The sequence below is a fragment of the Globicephala melas genome, chromosome 1 (assembly GCF_963455315.2).
Source record: "Globicephala melas chromosome 1, mGloMel1.2, whole genome shotgun sequence".
Taxonomy (NCBI): domain Eukaryota; kingdom Metazoa; phylum Chordata; class Mammalia; order Artiodactyla; family Delphinidae; genus Globicephala; species Globicephala melas.
This window is the reverse complement of record NC_083314.1, coordinates 137,631,875-137,648,211: the sequence shown is the minus strand read 5'-3', so window position 1 is coordinate 137,648,211 and position 16,337 is coordinate 137,631,875. Positions and strand designations below refer to the sequence as shown.

Genomic DNA, 16,337 nt, shown 5'->3' with positions numbered 1-16,337 from the left:
ACAACAACAAACTTAGCCCTTTTTGCCTTTATGTTCAGTATTTCTTTGTAGCTTGGCTATTGAAACACAACAGCTATTAAACAGCTGTTAAACTTAGTTCTTCATAGCAGCCTCTCCTTGCCCAGTTGAGTTCCCTATACATTTCCCTCTCCTCCTTTATATGTATATTTGTCTGTCTGTATCTGTGTATTTATTTCCCTTTTAAGGATCTCAAAACACAAAGGCCCTGGTCTTTTAATATTGTCTCTGTATTGTTGAGTTTTGCTGTTAAACCTGACCAAAAGGGACACACCGTAGTCTGCTTTCCATATTCTGTCTAGTAAATGGTTGGTTGTCAGGACAACGGCATAGAAGGTGGAGGGTCATTGATAACCACATGAATTCTTTAAACAAACATGATGAGAGCAAATTCCAGTGTGTGCTTGAAAGCTGCAAAAGAAGAGGAAAGGTTTCAGACAGGTCCTTCCTTTTACAAATTTGATACTCTCTTTAAGAATTAGCTTCAGTTGGAGTTGCTCGTACTTTCATTAAAAACCCTGAATCTTGGCAGTGCCCTTGTTGGACAGTGTGCTTGTCCTTCCAGCATGTTAAGTGGGACTTGAATAGCACCCCGACCTGAGCACCTGCCTGTGCTCTTGACAGAGCCCCTAGCACAGCAAGGTGGTCCTCCACGGTGTCTCAGGAACAGACACAGAGTAAATGCCCAACACACATTGTAGGAATGAATGATCTCAAGTCTTCACAGTGTCCCTTATAGATGCATTTATGATTTATATCTGCAAAGAAACTGAATTCAGAGACTTTAAGTAACTTTTTCCAAGACGCTTAAAAGTGTGAGGGTGGGGATATGCACAGAACTAGAACCCAATTCATCCTGGCTTCTAAGACCCCATTCGTTTCATTATAGCACACTGCCTCACTATAAAAAAATAATAACAATAAGGAAGAGACATTTTAAAAAGGCAGAAGACTCCTAAGATGAAGTATATGCTTTTCAAAACAAAGGTGGAAAACCTTTTTCAAAGGTAAAATCGTTGGGGAAAAAAGAAAAATAATATGTAATTTAATGTTCATTGAGAATAAGCAATTAATTCTGCCCTCCAGGGGTGAATTTATGTCTAGCTTATTTGCACATGAAAGTACAAGATTGGCTTCATTTATATGAAAGTAAGACATCTGGTTGGGAAGCAAAAAATTTGGTCAATTACCTGAATCATGTTTGGTCTACATGATAGAAAAGCCCCAGATGTCTTCAAATCACCAGATGTTTGGCGTTGTGCGGTTAACACCAGACCCACCATCTGACTTTGTCATGTGAGAGCTTGCTGTTTGATTCCCCCATTGTTAGAAGGCTGTTATCATTTTGTAAACCAGCAGTTTGCAAACAGTAGTCTAGACTAGAGGCCGACACTGGCCCCGACAAAGTGTTCACTGGTGTGTGATAGGATGAGAAAATAAATTCATAAAAGGAAATGTATTTAAGTGAATGTCCTTTATTTTGAGATCATCTCCTTTCTCTTTTTTTCAGTGATAGAACATTGTGTCAAATGATCTTTATTCTAGGATTTTTTTTTTAATGAATCTAGGGGACCAAATAAAAAATTGAGAAGCCTATCTCAGTCCCCAGTTTTCTTTATGTGATTTTTATATTTTACTGGATTGTGCAAAAAGAAAATAAAACTGGAGAGACCACTGCTCTAAACCTGGTAATATCTTCAGCACAATGACAGCTAAAATATTTTCATATATTTCCTGAATTTGCCTTCCCCTAGCAGTGGGGGAACTCTCCACGGCAGAACTGTTTGTCTGTTTCTTAAAAGCATTGGTCATCTTAACAGTCAAGGGTTTTGCTGACAAAATCATAATTTTTCCTTTTGAAGCAAACATTTGGTCCTTAAAATAACTCTGAAGGGAACACCTTCAACGTTTTAAAACATTTCACTCTGGAGACATGCCATGGAGACACGACCATGGGGAGACACTTTTTGTGCTGGAAAACTGAATTCCATCACTGTGACTATTTTAACAGATTTTCACAGTTTCTGCAGTTTGCTCTCATAACCCCCAAAGCATATATCTCTACATGCCCTAACGTTGAGGATCTCTCCTCAAGCTTTATAACCTCAGCCAGAATGTGCCAGGCAATATCCCATACACCAGCAGTATGGAGTCATAATAACCATGATATCCCACATTTATCAAGCATTTGCCATTTGGCAGACAGCATCCTAAAGTGCACTATATGTATCATCTTGTTTGATTCTCACAACTCTTTGGGAGAAAAATAGCATTATTGTAGCCTTTTTGAAGGTGAGGAAACTGCAGCAGGGAAATTGAATCAATTGAATCACCCTGCCCAAGTCACAAGCCCTGTGATTGGTAAAGCCGGGATCCCCACCCAAGCCTGCCCACCTCCTGACCTGATCTCCTGAGTGCTCTGATAAACTGAAAGAGCTCTGCCCTCAAGGCGGTTAGAATCTAAAATAAAAGAAGGAGGCACAAGGAAAAAAGCCATTATGTAGAACAGAATGATGTAATTCCAAGAAACATGCTGTGGGATGGTACAGGCAAGACTGATTAATTATGAGCTACCCAGGAAAGGCTCTTTGGAAGTGGCCTTAGGCTAGGTGAGGACAAAATAGGGCATCAGCAATTAACTAGAGAATTAGGTCACTGTGGGTGTCAAAGTGGATGATTTCAAGCTAAAAAGACTGCACTTTATGCTCTGTATAGTTCAGAATTGGCCACCTACACCGCTGGAACCCACTGGATCCTTGCCACCTCTCCTGTTCTCCCTGTGACTTAGACTGATTTAGGTGAGCTTCCTGCTCCCGTTGGGGGAGGGGGCAGGATGGCACTGTCACAGCAGGGAGTATAGAGAAGTGGAGGATGCCTGCCTCTAGTTGGGAGCCCTAGGGTTCAGTCCAGACTCTACTACCACAGGGAGTGGCCCCAGGGAACCCACCTTTCTCCTTGGTTCAGTTTTCTCTGCTGTAAAAGGAATACACTGAAGTTGATGGTCCCTAAGGGCCATTTGAAGTCTGTTTTTGAAACCTGCCTAGGAGAGGAAAGGAAGGAGCTAGATGATTCAGCATGCTGGGATTTCATGTTCCTGGACATGACCCACCATGGGAGCCTCTTGTAAATGAAGCTTCCTCCTTTTGTATCCATGACAGTCAACACACACTTGAGATCATTCTCCCTGGCTCCAGTATCTACCCCCTTGAATCTATGTGGTATAGTACAAAGATCTCAGACTTTGGAATCTGAGAATCCTGGACTGAAACACAGACCATGCCCCTCATCAGATAGGTGACTTTGAATAAACTGTGTGACCTTTCTGTTGTGTTTATTTCTACAACTGTAACATGGTGATTCTAATACTAGCTTAATGGATTTGTTGCTAGCATTGAAGTGGATAGCAACTAAACAATGCTAAGAACAGTGACTGAAACTCTGTAGGTTTTGATAAGTAGGCACTATTACTATTAGGATATTTATCTTCCTAAAATACAAGTTGTATTGTATACAAGCCACTTGTATTGTATACAAGCGACTCCTCTGCTCACTGACCTATAGTGGTTATCAGTTGCTTGTTAGAACAAGTCCAAACCCCTTGGCCTGGTGTCCCTCCTTAGTGATAAGACCTGGGGCTTTTCACCTATAAGTTAACCACCGTCCACTTCTTGAATCAGACTTGATCAGGCAAAGAGAATTTGAGAGCCTCTATTTCACTAAGGATGATATCCACAATGTCTTGTCACCAGAGCATCACTGTACCTAGTGAGAGGCTTGGGCCTGCTGGTCAGCCATTTTCTAGGCACGTGCATAAGCCTTAATGCATTATATTGTGCCCAAGTTAGAGAGATGAGAGTGTACTACTGGTGGGGATTATATTAGGAAACATGTTCCTTGTCTCAGCAGCATTCAAGAGTTAAACTTGAATCCAGTCTCTGCTCTTGACTCCCCCAACTGCTGATATTCAGCATCATGGGTGTGTGTGTGTGTGTGTGTGTGTGTGTGTGTGTGTGTGTGTGTGTGTGTGTGTGTGTGTGTGTGTGTGTGTGTGTAATCTTTTTGTCTAAGTTAGTTGATCTGTACTTTATGTTCTTTTCTTTCTTTTTTTGTTTTTTAATTTGTTAACATCTTTATTGGAGTATAATTGCTTTACAATGGTGTGTTAGTTTCTGCTTTACAACAAAATGAATCAGTTATACATATACATTTGTTCCCATATCTCTTCCCTCTTGCGTCTCCCTCCCTCCCACCCTCCCTATCCCACACCTCCAGGTGGTCACAAAGCACCGAGCTGATCTCCCTGTGCTACGCAGCTGCTTCCCACTAGCTATCTACCTTACGTTTGGTAGTGTATATATGTCCATGACTCTCTCTCGCTTTGTCACACCTTACCCTTCCCCCTCCCCATATCCTCAAGTCCATTCTCTAGTAGGTCTGTGTCTTTATTCCTGTCTTACCCCTAGGTTCTTCATGACATTTTTTTTTCTTAAATTCCATGTATATGTGTTAGCATACGGTATTTGTTTCTCTCTTTCTGACTTACTTCACTCTGTATGACAGACTCTAGGTCTATCCACCTCATTACAAATAGCTCAATTTCGTTTCTTTTTATGGCTGAGTAATATTCCATTGTATATATACGCCACATCTTCTTTATCCATTCATCCGATGACAGACACTTAGGTTGTTTCTATCCCCGGGCTATTGTAAATAGAGCTGCAGTGAACATTTTGGTACATGACTCTTTTTGAATGATGGTTTTCTCAGGGTATATGCCCAGTAGTGGGATTGCTGGGTCATATGGTAGTTTTATTTGTAGTTTTTTAAGGAACCTCCATACTGTTCTCCATAGTGGCTGTATCAATTTACATTCCCACCAACAGTGCAAGAGGGTTCCCTTTTCTCCACACCCTCTCCAGCATTTATTGTTTCTAGATTTTTTGATGATGGCCATTCTGACTGGTGTGAGATGATATCTCACTGTAGTTTTGATTTGTATTTCTCTAATGATTAGTGATGTTGAGCAGCTTTTCATGTGCTTCTTGGCCATCTGTATATCTTCTTTGGAGAAATGTCTATTTAGGTCTTCTGCCCATTTTTGGACTGGGTTGTTTTTTTTTTGTTGTTAAGCTGCATGAGCTGCTTATAAATTTTGGAGATTAATCTTTTGTCAGTTGCTTCATTTGCAAATATTTTCTCCCATTCTGAGGGTTGTCTTTTGGTCTTGTTTATGGTTTCCTTAAAAGAAATCTATAAATTCAGTTGAATGAATATTACTGAGAACTTATGTTCTGGACACTGCTAGGTACTAGGGGGAGGGGAAATGAATGCAGAGATAAATAAAATTGTCTTTGAGCTATTCTCTGTCTAGTAGGAGAGAGGGAAAGAGATAGACACAGGGAAAAAACAAAACATAGCATAAGGGTTATTTAAAATTTGATTTAAAATATATGGTATGTTTATTGATTGAACACCTACTACAGGTCAGAAGAGAAGGCTAGGGATATAAAAATATAAAAAAGAGAGTCCAAATCACAGAAGAGCTTACAAGATTATAATAGTTACAAAGTATAACTCAGAAGAGGTATTGGCTGGGAATAGTGTCTACTGAAAGTAAGCCCTATGAGGGCAGAGACCCTTATCTATCTTGTTCTTTAATTCATTGTCAACACGATAACAGTGCCTGGCACATAGTAGGTATTCAGTAAACATTTCTTTAGTGAATGATGAATGCTAAAGATATCATCAGAAAATTATTTACTCAGTAATTTAAAATAGAATATAATTCCTAGTTAAAACAAGATTATTTTTAGGAGGAAAATGAAGGGAAATGAACAACTTAATGTTTTGGAAGATGTCTTTCAACAGGTGGCAGAACATGTCAGGTTTGAGTTTTTCACTACTTTTTCTGACTGAGTGAATAGTTCTGGGTATGTGTACCTCCCATTCGGAGCAAGAATTACTGGAATGTTTTCCAGTCAGTCTTGTATCCGTTGTGGTTCCAGGTCTAGAAAACTCTGTGAGCCAACCTGCCCAGGTGAGATCTCTGTAGAGGAATTTAGGTGCTAGGTATGCATCAAGCCCCTGATTCTATAAGTTTTTTGAAAAATAAGTTTCCATAGCCAGTCTACTGGCAGCCATGAGCACACAATAGTATTTTGTTTTGTTTAGTTGAGGGTTTGTGGTTCACGTAACTTTCGAGCTCTACCAGAATTGGATCAGGTCTTTACACATCTTTGAAACTACCCCAGCACATAGTATGCCCGTGTGAAATAACAAACTCATAGAAACCACCACATTCTTTTGAAATAACTCCAGCCTATTGTTTGAAAGTTAGTCTTGGTTTCCGTTCTCCCACCTTGAAACCAGATTGAAAGTGGATTCAATCAGAAAGGACTCAGAGACCCACTCTGCAGGCAGGGCAGGATGTCACTTAGAACTGTCCCAGCTGATCCAGTTGGCCTGCTGACCTTGGCAGAACTAAGCGGGGACAGGGGGGTCCAGTGCCAAACAAGGAGGAACCGGGTTGCATACCACCCACGCCCAAACCTCTCTCTGACATTTCCACGGGCTTTGAGCCAGCTCTCCCCCTGGGTTTCATCTCATGTTTGTAGGAATACAAAGGAACACTGAACCTTCCAGTTAATACAACACCCCGCCCCCAGCTCCCCCTTCCTAGAGGGGATAACAGTTCTGTTGACCATTATAATGCATTTTCTGTCTCCCAGCAATCCCCACAGTCATTAATTTCTGCGGCTGACGTCAGGAAAGAGGATTATGTGTGTGTCTGAAACTGTTCCCAAAGTGCTCATTAGTCATAGATAATTGAAAAACTGGTAGGGGAAGATTTGGTGTAATAGAACCCCCGCCTGTGAAGAGCGCCTGTAACCACCGGCTAATTGTAGGCCCCAGCTTGTGACCCTCACGCCAACTCTGCCCATCAGAATGGGAACCAGTGGACAAAAGCCCAAGAGCCCTCAGAGCAGTTGCTTTTCTACACCCCAAGGTGAGAGTGTGTTCACAGGAACAGAAGCCAACCAGATCAAGAAAATAAGTGAACTCGCTTTGGGCCTCTCCCCTGCCTTCAGGCTGAGGAGCAGGGTTTGGCAAAGGCTTGTGACATTCTCCTTACTTTAATTTTGCTTTTATTTTAACCTAACTAGTTTCTTTTGATCACAAAAGGAATACAAGGCCAATGTACAGAAGAAGCACAAATGACAGAGAAGAGCACCCTGCCCTGGATCCCATTCCCCGCTGTAACAATATTCTGCGTATTTTTCTAGGACTTCTCTGAAAGCGTATGTGCTTACATTTCTGTGTCCTCTAACAAAATTCACAAATGGGATCATGCTCTGAATGCTACTCTGCATCTTGCCATTTTCACTTAATTTATTTTGGACTCCCTTCCAAATCCATACTTTAATTCTTCCTCATTCATTTTAATGGCTATGAAGGATTCTGCTGAATACATGTGCCCTAATTTATTCACCCTGCACAGATTTAAGGGGGAAAACACCTTCAAAAATATTACACAAGAAGCACATGTTCAAGGTAGAACAATTAGAAAGTATAGGTTGGGGACTTCCGTGGTGGCACAGTGGGTAGGAATCCACCTGCCAATGTAGGGGACATGGGTTCGAGCCCTGGTCCGGGAAGATCCCACATGCCGCAGAGCAACTAAGCCTGTGCACACAACTACTGAGCCTGCGCTCTAGAGCCCGCGAGCCACAACTACTGAAGCCTACGCGACTAGAGCCCGTGCTCTGCAACAAGAGAAGCCACAACAATGAGAAGCCTGCGCACCGCAACGAAGAGTAGCCCCCGCTCACTGCAACTAGAGAAAGCCCACGTGTAGCAATGAAGACCCAACACAGCCAAAAATAAATAAATAAATTTATTTTTTTTTAAAAAAAGAAAGTATAGGTTAGTAGCAAGAAAAAAAAATCATAATTTCACTATCCAGAGAAAACCTGTTCTCTGTATTTTTTCCCTGGGACTGTGTTTTTACAAATAAGTGCATCTACATCTTTGTTGTTGTTCTTAAAAAGAAGTCATCTCCGGGTCTTCCCTGGTGGTCCAGTGGTTAAGACTTCGCCTTCCAATGCGGGGGAGGGGGTGGGGGTGGTGGGGTGGTGTGCAGGTTCGATCCGTGGTCAGAGAGCTAAGACCCCACATGCCTCGGGGCCAAAACACCAAAACATAAAACAGAAGCAATATTGTAACAAATTCAATAAAGACTTTAAAAAAATGGTCCACGTCAAAAAATCTTTAAAAAAAGGAAGTCACCTCTACATAATGTTTCACAGCCTGCATTTTTCAGTTGGCTCTGTTGTTTTAAAAATAAAAATGATTTCCTTTTCTCGCCTTTCTCGCTGCAGGCTTATCTTCTTAAATGATAAACAAAGAGCTCAAAGCTGTTGGTCATCAGGCTACGTGGCCTTAGTTGGCCCCGCCTGAGGTCCCCTGCTGCCTCTCTTGTCCAGGAGGCCACAGGTCTCCTATCCTCCCTGGTGCCCTTTTTGCAAACATACGAACGCCTCAAACACTGTGTCCCTTGGGACTCCCTGCGGTGAACGCGCTTTTCACTCTAATGGCATCCATCTCCCCGAGCGCTGAAACCAGCAATCTGCCACCTGTCTTTCCAGACCAGGCTCAAATGTCCCCTTCATCTTGATTACCTGCTCTCCCCCGGGCCACCCTCACCGTCCCTCCTCGGTGCTCTGGGATCACCATGCACATTCCCCTTTGAGAGCGTTTCATCTACGGTCTGAAGAGCCTTGGTTTACACAGACCACTGTGTGAGCCTTCTGAGGTCAGAAGCTCCTCTTTCCCTCGTTCGCCAGCACCTAGATCTGGGCACAGGGTAATCGAAAATATCTGGGGCCATCCTCATTACCACTGTTCTTGAAATGTTTGCTAAAATGCGTGAATAAATGGTTGAACGAAGAAGGGAAGAGACTGAAAATGCTGAGGCTGTGAAGTTCTCATTAAGTCTGGGAAAACCGATGCTGTGATTAATTTAATTTTATGGTGAAAGAAGAGCGAAAGGAGGATTATTTCCGGAAAAGTTGTCAAGACACACTAAAGCCTGCTCTGACAGCTCTTCTGGTCCCCAGTGCACTTCTGGCTGATAAAGTGTGATTTCCTGGGATGAATTCTCAGAGATTCCCGCCTGTTTCTATCATCCTCTCTTATGCCAAGCTGTTTCCCTTCGGGCTCTAGCTAAACAAAGCTTCTTCCTGCTTGGGGTCCAGATAGATGGTTCCTGAATGCTGTGGTTCCAGTTCACAAGAGGGTGTTAATCTTTGTGCATATTTATTTTTGTTCCTAGATGACTGGATTGAGGAGAAAGCCTGGCTTACTGCCCTAGGTCGGGTTCTTTGGAAGCAGATGCTGAGACAGATTTGGGGGTATAAGATGGTCATTAGGGGTTGCCACCTGTGAAAGGAAGGGGGCTGGAGTAGGATTGGGCGGAGGGAGAATTCAAATGTGATGAAGTCCCACGAGACCTTGGCCGACCTGGCAGAGTATTCTGGAGTGAGTGGTACCCATCAGAGCCCTCTGATCCCACTCTGCTAAGTCTCTAGGTGTGGCCACCCTGGGAAAGGCATCACCTCATCAAGATGATCTCGAGGAGCTGGCACCTGTCTGCTGACAGCTGGCAGCTGACCTGACTGCCCACCGGGCAGCAGGGCCATCCTTAATGGGGATCCCGGTGGTGATGGCTCCCTATCTACCATACTCCCCATATCCAAGCAACCACCGCGACCTGCCATTTCTGGTTTTTTTTTTTTTTAACATCTTTACTGGAGTATAATTGCTTTACATTGTTGTGTTAGTTTCTGCTGTATAACAAAGTGAATCAGCTATAAGTATACATATATCTCCATATCCCCTCCCTCTTGCGTCTCCCTCCCACCCTCCCTATCCCACCCCTCTAGGTGGTCACAAAGCACCGAGCTGATCTCCCTGTGCTATGTGGCTGCTTCCCACTAGCTATCTACCTTATGTTTGGTAGTGTATATATGTCCACGCCACTCTCTCACTTTGTCCCAGCTTACCCTTCCCCCTCCCCGTGTCCTCAAGTCCATTCTCTACGTCTGAGTCTTTATTCCTGTCCTGCCCCTGTGTTCTTCAGAACCTTTTTTTTTTTTTTTTTAGATTCCACATATATGTGTTAGCATACAGTATTTGTTTTTCCCTTTCTGACTTACTTCACTCTGTATGACAGACCCTAGGTCCATCCGACCTGCCATTTCTTGCTCCACAAAATCTCTCCTATCTGCCTCTGTTTCTGCATCTCACTTGCCAATAACGTTAACAAATGCCCTTCTCTTTTCTCTGGTTACTGAGATAGCTTCACCACTGCTTTTCCTTACCCCGTTCTGTCCTCTGCTACAGTGCTGCCAGAGAGACCTTTAAAAAGATACAAATCCATGTCTGTGAGTCTGGGTAGTATATTCAATATCTTGTAATAAAGGATAATGGAAAAGAGTGGAAAAAAAGAATCTAGATATATACATATATGTATCACCAAATAACTTTGCTGTGCACCTGAAACTAACACGATATTGTAAATCAACTCTACTTCAAAAAAAGAAAAAAAAAAGATGCAAATCCAGTCACCTCACTCCCTGGCTTAATGCTCTTTCAGAAGCTTACAGTGATCTTTGTGATAAATTCAAACACCTTAGTCTGGATTTCCCTACTTTTCTCTCCAACCGTATAGGCCTCCTCCACCCCATGCTGGGCCCCACCCCAGTTTATGTGCCAGTTCAGTCAGCCCGGTTGGCCATCTCCCTTCTTTCTTGGCCTTTGCTCAAGATGCTGCCTCTGCTGGGAAATCTACCTGTGCTCCTCCAGCATGTAATTTGAACCCAGATCTTATGGCTGCAAGCCCAGGCCTCTCTCTACACTTGGCCAGCCAAGGCTTCTTTCTAGATGACTGTCCAAAAGGCTTGGAAGTGTACCCCACCCTGCTAATCCTTTTTCTCTTCTGAACCTTTTTTTTTCAGTGAAAATGACAGCCTTTATGTTTGTGAGGATTGGGGATGAAGATGGAATAGAAGTTTCCATTTTGACCTTCCTGTGAAAATTCACCCTTAAAAAAAAAAGAATCTGAATGTAGTGGGCAGGATTTCTAAATGGTGCCACTTTTTAAACATACATAATGTTTGTGCTACAAATACATCTCTTGATTCCTTCATTCACTCAGAAGCTGCACCAGAATGTAAATGTAAAGAATAAGAGCACAGGTTTGGTATCCATCAGAGTGGAATCCATGCCCTGTGCTCCAACACTTTAAGTGACTTTCCCCATCCATCTGTGCAATGGGGACAGATTAGAATAGTACCTACGTAGGGTATGTTCCCACAGGGTTATTGCGACAGTAAAGTGAGAAAATGCATGACATGTCCTTAGCACGGTCCCCAGCATAGAAGTGCTCAGTGAATGGGAATGCTGCCTTGTATGTGCTAGCTAGTAGACATAGTGACATGATTGAGACAGTGTCCAGAGCCAGACTGTCCACAGCTAAGGGTGCTGCTCTCCTCCAGGTTTCTGCTGGTTGTGCTTGCAAAGCAGACAGACTAGAGGCTCTCTGTGCTCTCCACCTCATCATTTGAGCATCTGGACCTTATCCTCCAGTCCAGTGCTGTCCAATAGAAATATAATAGAAGCCAATATGTAATTTAAAATTTTCCAGTAGCCACATTAAAGTAAAAAGACATAAGTGAAATTAATTTTAATATCTCATTTAACCTAATATATCCAAAATATCATTTCAATATAAATTGATCTAAAAACTATTAATAAGATATTGTATATTCATTTTCTCATGTGAAATCTTTGACATCTGATGTGTATTTTCCACTTAGAACCTCTCAATTCAGACTCTCAATTTTCACTGTAAATATTTGACTTAGATTTCTTAAATTAACGTTGAAAAGGTAGATTTGCACGCCCAAGTTGTTCCAAATGTACTCAAAAGTTTTTCAGTAACTGAACTATCAGTTTTGAAATTGAGCTGGAAATGAATTCAAATGAAATTAATTTAGCACCTTGGTTACTCCGGCCACATTTCAAATGTTCAATCCACATGTGCCTAGTGACTCCCATATTGGACAGTGGCACTCTAAGAAGCCATGCAGCGGGTTCAGTCTTCTGCTGCTGCTTTTTCTTAGCTAAACTTTTTCCAAATTGGATAGAATTTGATAAATGGATAAAAATGGAGGAGCTTTGCAGAGGAGCTTTGTTTTCAGTTAGGGGAGGTCATGAGCCATTTGCCCTCTGCCTCCCTTACTAACCCCCCCGCCCCCGCTGCCCCTCCACCCGCAGAAGTCCTGCAGCACCTCGCCGCATCCCTGGAACTCCATGGAACAATTAACAAGTGGTAGGAATCTTAGCACTGAGCAAATGGCACACATTCAGAATCTTGGACCCTTGGAGCTCAGAGGGATCTTAGCATATATAGAGGTCCAGCCCTACCCTTCTTACAGTGCAGAAATACTTATGATAAGTTCCTTGGCTGGGGTGGGTGGAGGGCGTGACTCAGCCCCTGCTGAACACCTGGGAACAGATGGATCCCTTCATTCTCTTCTGACTTACATGGTTCTCTGTGTCCTGATCTCATCTCCCTAACTAGGTTGGAGGCAAGGAGCGCCTCTTACAGTGACACAGCGCCCACACAGCACAAGACAATCAATAAATTCTTAACTGAAGGCCTGACTGACTGCAGGAATTCAAGGTCACCCGAAATATCAGGGTCACTGCATTGCACAACTCCGAAGAACACCATTCAAATTGTATTCTGTGGTTGTGCAAGTAGCAGCCTTGTAAAGTTTGCAGAGTTTAGACTGGGCTCTCTTTTCCAGCTGAGAGAAACTTCTAAGAAATTCTTTGTTGAAACAAAATAATTCCCTCCCTTATCTTCTGATAGGAAGCAACTACATAAGTAAATTTTCTCAACTTCTTTAGGAATATACGTTAATCAGGGAGTGTGTATGGATGTGTGAATATGTGTGCATGCGTGTGTGTGTGTGTGTGTGTGTGTGTGTGTGAGGTATGCTGGTAGAGCTGCTGTGTTTGGAAGCTCATTTGGAACAGTTTGACCATTTCAACCTAGGCTCCAAGAGGCCAATGTATTTGTAGCTTTTGGAATTTCTCATGAATGGAATCTTTCTCTGATTTGAAAGATGCCGTAGAGCTCTTGGCTTTGTAAAGCACCCCAGAGCATGACCTATGGGAACCAAGGACATATACCTAAGTCACCAAATGAGTATAGGGACTCTTTGCAGCTGCATGGTTTCCATCTTCATGAAGCTGAGAAAAGGCAGAGGAGAGGGGAGGGGGCAGAGAGGTTCTCTTAAGAAAGCCCTCTGTTTGCTTTTGTGTTTTTCAAACTGACAGGTGTTTATTTTTTCTTCTGTCTACCCAGGAAACCAAGTGCTGCCTCCTGGAACTTCTCTTGGAAATGGGCTCACACCAGAGGCAGCAAAGGACCTTGGCCTTCCTGCTGGAATTGCAGTGGCAGCTTCACTAATTGATGCCCATGCAGGAGGACTAGGTAATCTCGTACTCCATGTCACTACCAACACTGTGTTCAAACTCTCCTCAGAATCAAAGACACTCCTTTTCTGTTTTTAAACCAAAGACTGAGAGCTGGTGATTCAAGATACAGTAAAGAAAAACCTTTAACAGTTAGGCATGTGGGTAGAATTATAGAACTTTTCATCAATTATAGGATTCATTTATAATTTTATTAGTTTCTCCATAAAATAATAGAAAAAATGATGTGAATAAATATCTGGGCGGTTCTTTCCTTTACCGAAAATTTGATAAAGATACATTAACTTCCAACTAGCGTGGATGATGATGGTGTATTAACTTGTACTTCCTTTTTTTTTTTTTTTTTTTTTGCGGTACGTGGGCCTCTCACTGCTGTGGCCTCTCCCATTGCGGAGCACAGGCTCTGGACGCGCAGGCTCAGCGGCCGTGGCTCACGGGCCCAGCCGCTCCGCGGCATGTGGGATCTTCCCGGACCGGGGCACGAACCCGTGTCCCCTGCATTGGCAGGCGGACTCTCAACCACTGAGCCACCAGGGAAGCCCCTATACTGCTTTTTTCTACAGATACTCCGAAACCCTTACAATTCTAATTTTATTTTCATATTATATTTGGCTTATATGCTATGTCCAATTACTTGGGTATATCCCTGATTTCATCTTCTAAATAAGTCTCCAACCTGGCATTCTTGTGTTCATTTATTCATTCATCAAAGACCCATTGAACACTTAGTATGTCCCAGGCATGGGGCTGGGGGACAGTGAAGTTAATTTAAAAAAAAATAAACAAACAAAATCTCATCCCCAAATGGAAGACAGACAATGAGGCAAGGTTTACAGTAAAGTGTGATAACTCTGTCCTCTTCTTTATCCTTATTGCAGTTTTTTGGCAGGGAGGGAGGCATTGTTCAGATCCTCAATATTTTTCACTTCAACTATAGCCAAATCTTTTTTTCCTAGCCTTTCTTTCTAAGAGTGTTTCTTTTTAAATTATGGTTCAAACTTCATGAGATCAATTTAGTAGATCATGACCATTGGATTTTCAGAATAGAATGGACCGACCAGAGTAGAAAATCTCAGAGTATGTCTAGCACAGTAAGGGTAAGCACTTTTTTGTGGAACTTATGTTTCCACTTCCATTTTATGTGTCTGTGCATGTGTATACTGGGCCATGATGAACGTGAATTTCTTACCATGGCTTACAGTCCAAAAAACTTTGAAAGATTTTTTAGTCCCTACTTCATATTACAGACAAGAGTTATCTATTTAAATGCTTTCATCAAGCTGCATTCCCAGAGCTCTGTCCATGCATATTCACCTCCATGTCTTTGCACGTGTGTTTCTCTGCCTAGGATGACTGGTCCTCCCCTTTGCCCACTTGCTAACTTTTACTCTAAGTTGAAGACCCATCTTAGATGCTTTCTCCTCTGTGTAGCTTTCCATGGAAGACACTTCCATTTATGTTGAAACTCTCTAAGCTGTCCTCCTTTCAGCACTTTTACCTACCCCTATGGAAGAAATGACTGTGTTGTAATTGCTCTTTTATCTGCTTGTCTTTTCCACCAGACTATAAGTTCCTTGAAGACAGGGGCATTGTATTACTCATCTTGTGTAACCTGTGCTGAGCTATGTCTGGTTCTTATAGGTGCTTGATAACTTTATTAAATGAATAAAGTCACATTAAGGCAAGAATAAGATAAAATAGCCCTACCCTGTAGAGTGAAAGTTAATCTGTTTCCTTATACAGCAGATTATTAAGCAGTGGCTAGTTCTTCTGCATGGTCTCTGGATTTTCAGAGCAGGATAGCTCTCATCCATCTACAAACATGTCCGTCTTATTCATCTTTATGTGTTCAGGATCTAAGACAGTGCCTGAGAAGTAGTAACCAGCCAGTAATGCATGTGGGTTGGAAAATACTGCTTATAGACAAAGGTATTTCTTTCCCTTTTCAGTGTGGACAGTGTCTGCTTTTGATTGGAATGTCATGATTTTGGTTTTTAAGAACAGGTACAAAGAGAATTTGTGGTCTAGACAGACATGGAATGTTCCTGTCTCCTAGTAATCCTGACCTCCCATAACCTGCCTGAGGCCCGGGAAGCTTCCTCCATCATGCTTTTCCACTTATCCCTGGGCCAGCAGTCTCTGTCATCTACCTGCACCCAGGGGACAGGCACTAGGCTTGGACCACCACATGCTGAAAGTAAGCAGGCTGCACCTTGGGAACTTTCAGGACTCTGGTTCCCTTGTCAGTTTCCCAGACCTCCCTAAGGAACAAACCGAAACACACCTTCTCACTTCTGCCCAGGACTCGCTGCATCCTCTAGGAGGGGAGACTGTGTCCTTACAGGTGCCTGGTACTTGAAGACACTCAGAGTTGTAAGTTGAACCGCACTGAAAGGAATCCAGGCCATGAAACGACCCCCCTCTTTTCCTAAATCAGAGATGGTCAATGGCAGAAATTTTTACCCTTAGAAGCTTTGGCTGAGATTTTTTTTTTTCCCTTTAAAACACAAATGCACGAGACTTTCCTGGTGGCACCGTGCTTAGGAGTCCACCTGCCGATGCAGGGGACACGAGTTCAATCCCTGGTCCGGGAAGATCCCACATGCCTCAGAGCAACTAAGCCTGTGCGCCACAACTACTGAGCCTGCACTCTAGAGCCCGCGAGCCACAACTACTGAGCCCGCGTGCCACAACTACTGAAGCCCGTGCACCTAGAGCCTGAGCTCAGCAACAAGAGAAGCCACTGCAATGAG

At 42.8% G+C, this 16,337-nt stretch overlaps 1 protein-coding gene across 7 annotated transcripts in view; it reads left to right on the top strand.

Moving 5' to 3' along the window:
- The window catches only part of FGGY (FGGY carbohydrate kinase domain containing), a 413,910-nt gene that overhangs the window by 194,991 nt on the left and 202,582 nt on the right, over window positions 1-16,337 (top strand). For all 7 annotated transcript variants that reach the window (XM_070046609.1, XM_030870319.2, XM_060287916.1 and 4 more), the window contains one exon: window positions 13,454-13,582. In XM_070046609.1, coding sequence (XP_069902710.1) covers window positions 13,454-13,582 — 129 coding nt within the window. The remainder of the gene's footprint in view (window positions 1-13,453; window positions 13,583-16,337) is intronic.